This window comes from Echinops telfairi, unplaced genomic scaffold, assembly GCF_000313985.2.
Source record: "Echinops telfairi isolate 266 unplaced genomic scaffold, ASM31398v2 ScPeMD7_23;HRSCAF=83, whole genome shotgun sequence".
Lineage (NCBI taxonomy): Eukaryota > Metazoa > Chordata > Mammalia > Afrosoricida > Tenrecidae > Echinops > Echinops telfairi.
Genome location: NW_022103920.1, coordinates 76,045,676 through 76,056,411, shown reverse-complemented (window position 1 = coordinate 76,056,411; position 10,736 = coordinate 76,045,676). Strand labels below are relative to the sequence as shown.

Sequence of the window (10,736 nt, the reverse complement as noted above, 5' to 3'; positions counted from 1 at the left end):
AGGTAAGATTCACGTGGGCCACATCATATTTACAAATTTCGTTAAATTTACATTTTGTAGTGAAGATTCAGGAATATGGATAGGACAATTAAAACACTATATAACTGCTTTTACTTAAACATTTATTTTATTTAATGTATTTATAAAACTAAAATTAATCTTTTTTACCTGAAACTTGCCAGCGCTTTCCTCCTACTAGTTTTCACGTATCTCTTATGTTGTGACCGGAAAATATAACAAAGTAACTAATAAAAAACACAAAATGTTGGACAGCTGACAAACGCGATGCACCATCATAATGGCTTCCCTCTAAAAATGTTTATTGGCGCTGCCACTAGGTATGATTCATAACAGCACAAGCCGGAGTGCTCTTTCTAACCTTTTGCTATTGGGATCTGTTCACACTATGGGACACTGAGAGGGGCAGACATATTGTTTCCAAATGGCGCCGGAACTGAGTCAGCGTGTTTACACACATCCATAGGCCCCAGGGAAAGGCACTGGGCCACGTGCATACTCGTCTTCAGTAGTTAAAGGGTTAACGAGGGAATTGTGTGTATGGTGTTGCCTGGTTGTCCCCTAAGCGCTATTTTCTTCATAACAATGTTTTTCTATCTTCATTTTATTACAGAGCATCGCGGGCCACAAAAAATTATCGTGGGAGGCTGTATGCGGCCCGCGGGCTGCCAGTTTGCCACCCCTGCTGTAGCGGCTTGTGTGTTGCTTGAAGCTATGTCACTGGTATTTCAAACGCCAGCAGAGTCACCCAAAGTGAACAGGTTTCAAACTATGAACAGACAATGAATTTTCAATACTATGTGCCAACACCATCATTGAAATGTATCAATTCTTCTTTATCTTCCTTATTCACTGTGGAGCCCACAAAGAAACCATTCTTTGTCCTAGTCTCAGGAACCTATTTGTATCTTATGTTACATAGCGAAACAGATTCGTAGACGTTAAGGATTTTGGGATGGAGGGATTATCCTGATGGGCCTAGAATGAGTTATGTTATACCAGTTATTTAAATATGAGTTGTTTAAAGTGGAATACCTTTCCCGGCGACAGTGAGAAGGAGATATGACAAGTGAGGAAGGGTCAAAGGGCTGTGACACTGCTAACTTCGAAGACAGACGAGGGGACCGGGAGCCCCGCCCTGCAGGCAATTACTAGAAGCAGAAACAGAGAGGGAGCAGATCTGCTGACCCACTGATTTCAGCCCCGTGAGTCTGGCACCAGCTACCTAAACGATAAAGCTATAAGATAAATAGATTCGTGTGGTTTTCAGGTACTAAATTTATAGTAATTCATTATAACAGCAACAGAAAATTAATTCAATCATGATTTTGAGAAATACCTGAGAGTCCAGTGGCCCTAGATCCTGGCATCGTGTCAGTCACACTGAAGGCAAGCACAGTGTCTGAAAGGTGAACGGATTTGATGCTCCCTCGTGTTCATCTTCCTTATTCTGTAAGGAGTCTACAAGCATCACGCCCTGTTTTCTCCCTTTCTTTGTTACGACTTACTTCTCCATTCACCCCAGAACTGTATCTTTTAAAAATATTTCCTCAGCTATTTATTCTTTATGAAAATGAGACTTCCAGGGCTTCTGATGCTTCAGCAGTGGAACTCTCACCTGCCCTGCGGAGCCCTGGATTGTCTTAGCGGATGCACTTCATGCACACCCATCACCTGTCTGGCAGTGGAGGCTCACATAGCACTATAGTGCTGAACATGTTCCAGAGGAGCTTCCAGATTAAGAAGAGTAGGAATCAAGTCTTGGTGAATGACTTCTAGAAATCAGCCCAGGGAAATGCTCTGTATCACAATGACCCAATCTGCTCCTAGTAATGAGATTGGTGCAGGACCAGCCTGCATTTCATTTCAGTGTGCATAGAGTTGTCACGAGATTGGGATGAACTTGATGGCAGCTAATAATGGTGTCTGGTTAACCAGTATTTCTGACAATGGACAGCTTAGCGTGCCATTTTAGCATTATGAAAAAAAGTAAATATAAAATGCACATTCATTAAAACCTTTTAAAATATAGTAACATTGATTCTTCCATAAGACCTTGTACAAATGGAGATGAGAAGCACTTTGGCACCATCACTTAATGTTCTATTGTTAGTATTCCCATATCTTGGATTCATTCACTAATGCAGCATACTGTAAACATTGTTTTACTACCAATTAAGTGCCGGGCAGCGTATTAAGATCTTGAGTTAGGGCAGCTAATCACAGATTTTTAAAACTCTATCGATTCATTGCTTACTGATTAGTGATTGGTTGCTGCTGCTATTGTCAGATGCTGTCCAGTCAAGTTTGACTCAGAGCAAACCCATGTTACCGAGTGCAATAGCCTTTTCTTGGCTAGGATTTCCTTGGCTAGGATTTTTACGGTAGCAGATCACCTGGTCTTCCTCCCGTGGAACCACTGGTGCAGTCAATGGCCAACATTTGGGTTAGCAGCTAAAGGCTTCACCATTAGCACCACAAATGTCTCCTAATAGGTTAATTGATTTATTTTTAATTTTAAACTATTAATTTGTATGAACCCAGATATATGTTAAGATACCTAGGTCTTGACAGAGAAAATAATAAAAGCCAGTCTTTGTTGAGTGCTTAGTATGTGTTGGATGCTTCACTCAATTCTTGTTTATTGTCTCGTTTTACCCTCACAACCTCAATGAAATGCCCCCCTCAAGGGAAAGACAAAGACAATAAAGTCCATTGTCATTAAGTAAACTGCCCTTGATCACACATTCTTAAATATGGTGATGAAGTTCGAACCTAGAGTTAGGCGTCATTGTGCATCTGTAGTGATCTGAGGCTAATGATAAGCAAGCACGAGGGGTGGAGACAAAGATGAAATGGGTAGTTAGTTATCATTTTTCTTATTTTAATTGTGGTTCTGTTTAATTTTTCTCCAAATTAAATATGATTGCATAAACAATAGAGATCTTAAACTTAAGATTCTTAATTAAGATTCTTAATCTCTAACACATGAATATAGACTGCGAGATCACATGTTAGGCTCTGAAAACTGAGGTAAAAATTATGGCCCCAGGAAGAACAGGGGGGAAAGGAAGAAGAAGAAGCTAGCAGGAAAAGGGTAGTCCTGATTCTTACCAAGAACATCCAAATTTCAACCCACTCCTTAATGAATTTTTTAAAAATACTGGTTGAAAGTTAAGAATAATGTTTGTATATTGGAACATCAGACTTGTTAGATACTTCTCAAAGGACAGTACAAAAGAAAAAAAATTTAATTCCTAATTTGTGTGCTATTTTATTTCTGAAAGCCCTTAGAGACAAAACCCAGAAGGAAAATATATTAGATTTGAATGTATATTTAACAATGGTCTGTGTAAATATTCAGGAAAATGTGGTCAGCAATGTCTTTGAAGGGATTGATAAGCCATGCAGAACTAAGGTCAATGATATTTGAGATTTTTCAGTTTATTTTAAAATTTTATATTTATTAACGAGAACCAGACCCACTACCATCTAATTGATTCTGACTTATTGAGACCCTATATTGAGTTTCCAAGGCTGCAGATATCTATAGGAGCAGAGGGCCTCTATCTTCTCCCAAGGATCAACTGGTAGTTTTGGGGTTTTTTTTGCTTTGTTTTGGTTTTTGATTGTTCACCTTATGGTTATCTGTCCAGTGCTTAGAAGTGAGATAACGTCCTGAAAAATGAAGCAGCCAGACACAGAACCATATGCTTTCTCATGTGTCTGTACCTCCCATAAGGAGTTGAAGCCACTGCTTTCATAAGAAAAATGGTCATGAGTTAAAACTTAAACAAACCATGATATCCGGTTGTATTCTATCAGACATATTAGAAAATGGAACATGAGTCACACTATCTTCAACTGACATTTGAAAACCTAATTTTCAGAGTCTGTATGGAATTTAAAATAAAGAGAGAGACCAGAAAGAGTAGGATTCTGGAGTGTAAACGTGCTTGTGATAATTTAATATTGGATCATCCTAAAGACCTCATTGCCAGAGAAGACTGCTGGACTTCCAGCACAGTCTACACAGGTTACCAAGAATAAACCTAAGTTCTGCACTGACGTTTCCAAAGTCGAAGCATCTTGAAGCAGCTCTCTGACAGCTACAAACCCCCCACCTTTTCAACGTGCTCTTTCCTAGCGAACAGGAGAAAAAGAAACCAGGAAAGGAACAGATCACACACACAGTTTAAGATATGTGCTTGCTCTCAGGCCCATCGTGCTAGCGTACTTTAAATATATAACCTGGTTTACTCGATTTTTTGTTGTTCATTTTTATCTAATGACTTTCTCTAACACATTTCCTTCCGGCTCTACCCTTTAACCCCTGGAAAATGTGTTTTGAAAATGACATTTCAGCTTACTACCTCCAAAAGGGACCCTCACTTCTCAGCCATTTCTAATCACTGTCTCGCTCACAGTCCACCCAGCCAGGTACAAACATGAAATGACTGCGCCGCGTTGTCACCCCCACCCCCAGCCAAGAAAAATGAACAAAAATACTTACGATGGTTCTTAGCCAGGAGCATTTTATCCCTTTATTCGCTAGTGGTCAATGACTCAGATATGAGTTGGCCAGGAAAAGAACTGCTTTACCCAAAATCTTAGCACAAAATGAGTCATCTCACTCCAAACACCAATATATCCTCCAAAATAACTGGCAAGAATTTCCTATAAAAAGGATCCAGCCTTCACTCTCTTCCATCCATCTAGTGCTCGGATTCTTCTAATTTTTCAATTTCCTGTGTAATTATAATATTGCATGTTTAACAAAAGCCTGAGAACATTTCTTTCTCTTTATCTCACTTTGAATACCAGTTTCCTGGCCTTCAGGAAGAGTACAATTTCGACATCATTCCCCTGAAAGAGCTAATCACTTTAGGGTGGAGCTTTAAAGAGCTGGGGTTTCTCACCCCAGGCTTTCTTCCCCGCTCTCTTCTATTAGGCGAAATGTGTGCACCGTTCAGTAAAAATGTAAGAGGCAGTTCTAGAATATTCCCTCTCCCCCGCCCCCCTCAACTGAAAAACTGAGTTCAGCGGAGGAAAACAATCCAGGCAAAACAATTTTCCTTCTTACAAGAAAAATCAGTCAAAAGAGATATAATCTTTCTGAAACTGATTAAATAGCATGAAACCATGCTGAAAGCCTGAACTTTGCTTCCCAGAGCGTCGGAACACTCACATTCACATACTTTCTCTGACTTCAGCTTAAACCCCACTCTGGACTGAACATAAAACAAACACACAGCTGCTGCAGCGCCGGTTCTGACTCACGGCGACCTCGTGTGTCAGCGTAGAACTGTGCTGCATAGGCTTTGAATGCTGATACTTTGGAGGTAGATCACAAGCCTTTCATCTGAGATGCCCCTGTGGTGGCTTTGAACCCCTAACCCTTATGTTAGCAACTGAATGTGTTAACTATTTGCACCATCCTGGGACTCCCACTTGGATAAAACACAGCAGTTTTCAGGACTCAGCACAGTGTACACAAAGAGGCATGCTTGCGGATTTCAGTGTTGAGATTGCTTCTCTCCCTGGAGTCTTACCATGGACTGTTACTGTTCGTTAGTCTACACTCTGCGTTTCCAGGGTGAGATGGCCTCAGCTTCACTTCACTCCAGTGGAATTTAACTTGTTTCTCTCTAGTAAATGAATTCGAAAGAATAGCTGTGCTCCTTTTATATCCAACACTAACAGATGGTACTTTCCTCAGTTTTATAGCCCTCAGACGACAGGCAACTGGCTCTATTTGGCTTTGGGAATAATTGCAACACCTTTGGACTATGAACTCGGTTCACTTCTTAGCTGGTAACGGCAGGGGGTGGTTCCTATCACCAGAGATGTAAAATACGTTTTCCCCTTTTCTCCAGATGCCTATGAGAAGGTACCTTCTCATACAGAACTATAGAACTACCCCCACCCTTCCCACGTCCTATTAGTAATCTGCTTTTATAAAGGTTATAGGAAGAAAAGAAAATAATTGAACAAAAAATGAAACCTCCTATTCATTGTATCTACTTCTCTTGACCAAAATAAGATGTTAAATCCATTAAACTCTGAGGATCCAGGAAAAGCAAGAAACCTAGAACTGCTCAGATTGCGGCATTCTTGGAAAAACTGCCAGCCTCTGCACTGGTAGCAGGATCTGTGTAATTAATAGTGATGTTATGGAAGAGGGAGTCCCATTTCCTTCTCAGAAGCACTGTAAGGCTCTTAGCTGGCAAGGCGTTAGCAAAAACCTCACCTGATTCATTTCTAAATTAAGGAAATGTGGCCTCCACACCAGCCACAGAAAGCACCAACGTTAATATATAATTGTGGCAGGGCTGGTCCCAGCAGACCGGCAAGATCCTGGATGCAATATTGTCTGGAGGATCGGATGGAAGACACACAAACCGCACGGTGACAACTGTTTCTTACAGAGAATAAGCGCATCAACTTGTTGGTTCATAAACGGTTTTGTTTTGTTTCCCTCCAGAAAGCTGTATTTATATGAAGACCCATTAAAATAAATCTTTCTCAGGGAAAAGATGAAGTCAAATCCAAATCAGGTCCGCAGGGTCCTTGTGCATACTCCCTGTCTCCCTTCGGTGGAACTTCCCTCCTTCTCCACTTCATTTTAGACTGTCTTATAAAAGAATTTCCCATGTAGTCTGGCTATTCAACAGACTAGCAATACCTCCAGCGTCAGCCCTTCCCAGTTCCCTTTTAAAAAGCAGCAACCTCAAAATGATGAGAAAAGGCAAAAGAACATCTGGGAAAGGAGCGATAACTAGGGAAAGAAGTTAAGCCTCCCGTCATCTCTTCCTATAATGATCTGGACTAAATCACCCAACAAGAAGTGAGTTTTCTCACCGCCCAGCTCATCCTTCTCTTTCTCCAAGTATGGTAGCACAGGCCCTTGGCCCTGCCTTTACCAGGCAGGATGGCACAAATGCATTCTTGAGAACCTACACGCACAGTGTGATCTGGGGCTTTCGAGGGGGAAGGTGGTGGAAATGGAGCAGACAGGTGAGGGGAAGTCCGGAGGGAAGCTCACAAACACTGATGGTGGTCCTGGATGTCACAGACCAGCATGATCCCCCCAGGCTGGATCCATACCTGCGGTCTTCTTGAGCCACGGGCTGTCCCACATCCACAGTCAGGGAGGCCAGGGCCGAAACAGTCTCTGTCTCCTCTTGCCACTGAGCCCCAGCCAGAGCACGGCCCCTTGGCATAGCCACCATTCTCAATGACTCCCAGTACTTGCCTAGAAAAAACACGCACCGTCATTTATAGGGATTTTAGCTAGAACAGTAGTAACGAGAGTGCTCCTATAAGTGCAACCCAGTGCATTAAGCTACAATTCACCATTTATACACAGCTGTAATTTGATTTCTTAACTATTATGACTAAGAGTTTTCCTTGATCCTAGCATGCCAAGTTGGGAAGTGCTCATGTTCCAAAGCCCAAGTCACACCCTCTCTCAGAAGGTAATAAATTGAGTAATAAGTCATGGTCTAATGAACTATCAGGCTGATGGCTGTCTTGGCGACTAAGAAAGCGAGCTCTGGGCGCCGTGCCCCCCGGGAAATCCTCTCGTGGCTGGGAAGCAGAAGTTAGTCTCACGGAGCAAATGAATGAAAGAGTTATGTTTAGAATTGCTACTTGACACGGTATCTTTTTGTTTTAATAAAAATAAAGTTGCAATATTGAAGAAAAGCTCAGAAATACCAGGGTGAATCGAGTGGTAACTTTGCCAGAAACAATCAGTTTGTCAGCCCTGGGTGTTCTTTCTTCGTCAACCTCAGGGTGTGGGCTAGAGCAACAACTGATTGAAAACTTTCATCTATGCACTGGCTGATGCTGGAACCCTTCCACGGGTCAGAAGGAGACGTATGTTTTCTGAAGCAGGAAAGGAGAGTGAGAAGACAGTGAGAGGTCATCTTGCTAGAGCATGCCGGTGTCAAATGGCAGGGTCATCTTGTAGCTAGTTCTAAGGTATAGTTTGTCAATTGTTGAGAAGCCTGATATGAACAGCATGAGAGTCTCTTTAGGTGTTGAAATAACTCTTCAGGTGGGAACCCTCTCGACAGCCTCATCAGGATGGCAGGCACTTGGTATGAAGAGTTTGCTTACATGTCTTGTTGTCACAGAAATGGCAAATTAATAAAAACTGGATTAGGAGTAAGATTAATGGGTACTGAACCAAAGACTGCCACCGATCACCCCTAGGCTCCGGCAAGACACGGCAGGATTTTATTTATGGCTCTCAGTTCTGACAAATGGGCTGAATTTCTTCTCAAGTTCGATTCAGCTCCTGCTACTGATTTCCTTTCTTTTAAGGCTTCACCAGGCAATGGGTGTATCGTAGTAGACAGGAGACCCAGTCGAGCCATCACTCATCATGCTAACTGTCCTTTCTGAAGTATCTGTAGCGTTTGTGACCATCAACTTAGACCAAACTCAGAGAATCATAAAACTTTTAACTTGAATAGTAATCCTAACTGTTGAAAAACCAAACCAAACTGCAGACTAGCATTTTTTAAAGCTATGGTTGTACCAGATACAAGTAGAACACACAAAGATGCTTTCCTGACTCTAAGACATTCCGTCTACTTAGATAACCCTCTTGGTTAACAGTGAGAATTTTTGTGGAAAGGGTTCATTTAATCTGAGAGGAAATAAGTAGACCATTACTCAAGTCTAGGCAGAGTAATAGCAAGGCAGGAAAGACTTGCCAGGAAAGATAACCATTTGGTGTCCCCACCCCCACCCCACCCCCGTCATTAGCTGCTATGGAGTTCATTTTGAATGATGTAGATCCCAAGTGTGTTAGAGCAGAACTGTAGTCCATATCATGCTCTCTTCCTCTACCCACCTCCCCTACACACAAACATACATATATAGCCTCAAAATATGAAAAGATTGCCTTAAAATTATGCATATTGAAAAAGAATTTGATACTGTATTCACTTGAACAAAAATTCACCTCTGATAGTAACACATATTCCTTGTTCCTTAGATATGTGACTCAATTCACCCACATTTTATTGACTTTATGGAACGGGTCTCCTGCGTGAAGTCAGACAGCATATTCAGACTAGTTCTTTCTACTCTTTAGTGCTCATCAATTTATACTCGGAAAAGGGTCTGATTACCAGTTTAAGCCACAGAGAAGGCATCACCAAATTGTAGGTAAGTGCTCATTGGAGATTTTGAATAATTATAATCTGTTGAAGATGATACAAAAATAAGACCCTAAACTCAAAGTCAAGTTTTCCAGACTGGAGACCTCATGCTAGTCCCAGAGAAGTCACTAGATCATTCGGGGGCAGGATTTCTGTATTTATGGAAGGACCATGGTTGACTCAATGATTATAGAAGTTCTCCTCCAACTCTCACTCTCAGTGACTCTCATTTCTGATTAAAAAAATCATTGCGTACTATTCTTAAGTATTGGAATTAATTAGTTACAGCAGAAAATCTTACTTCTCTTTGACTTAAAAAACCCTTCAAGAGGTCAGCAAACACTTACTTTTAGGTAATAGGGCACATGGAAAATAACGTGAATTTTCATGCACTCAACTTTCTTCTCCAGGAAGGAGCTCTTGATCATAGGCAATGCAAACATCTTTACTCTCGAAATATAACTGGTACAGAAGGCATGGATCAATAGCAATCCTTTTTTCATACACTCAACTTTCTTCTCAAGGAAGGAGCTCTTGGTCATAGACAAAGCAAGCATCTTTACTCTCAAAATATGATTAGTATAGAAAATACAGATCAATAACAATCCTTCAACAGAATTACTAACATTGAAGCGTCAAATTTGGGCATGTGTGTATGTGAGTAGGAAGATAGACTTTAAATAGCAAAACCTTTGTTGATAAATTTAGTATATATAAAATACATTGATCAATTAAGATTAAAGGTGGAAAGATTGCTGACTCAGAACAAACAAAACATTTTTAAAGTCAATAAGACCTCTGGAGAGGTCTATAAAAACAAAGGGCATATTTTATATTAGTGTACATTTGTAAACTGTTATCTTTATTCATAAAGGAGGGTCATTAAAGTGGAAGTGGGCATTGTATAGAATTTATAATTTGCAAACCCCATAATTCATGGCCTGTGTTTTCACATGATGGGCAATTTTTTTTCAGCTTATAGAAACAGATGTGTGAGAACATTGTTTCCACTGGCCTGGGAATAATAACACTCTTAGTGCATAGGGGCAATGAACCAAGGTTTACTGTGAAAGAGTTTTCAGGGCTGCTCTTCATAAAGTAAAACATAAGGAACTACCCACCACTGGGTTGCTCTCCTACGGCAATAAAACTAGCAAAAGAGAAGTCATCCATTAAAAATGACGCACACTCCCTCTTCAGTCATATCTTTTATCCTCATTCACTGTTCCCACTATGTAAATCTTCTTGCATTCTTCAACATTCTCCCACCACCCCCGTCCTTTTTGTGTGTGCCTGAATGTCTATTCAGACTTCTGTGTTGTAGATTTTTGTCTTGTGAGGCACAAGTAAAGAAAATAATGAATCTATGATCCTCATGGTGATACAAAGTAGACAAGGAAATGCATCCCATCAAGTGGGAACCCTAATTGGGATTTCACTGGGTCACATAGGAGCCATGAGAGGATACCTGGCAGGTGCTGTAGAGTCAGGTTTCAGCATAAGCCAGATTGCCCAGCATGATGCATAATTTTGAAAAAAAAA

General features: G+C 40.9%; 1 protein-coding gene across 1 annotated transcript in view; it reads right to left on the bottom strand.

Annotated features, from left to right (window-relative positions):
* HDAC9 (histone deacetylase 9) overlaps window positions 1-10,736 on the bottom strand; it is a 1,007,885-nt gene that overhangs the window by 14,847 nt on the left and 982,302 nt on the right. The window contains exon 24 of the mRNA XM_045288655.1: window positions 7,126-7,273. Coding sequence (XP_045144590.1) covers window positions 7,126-7,273 — 148 coding nt within the window. The remainder of the gene's footprint in view (window positions 1-7,125; window positions 7,274-10,736) is intronic.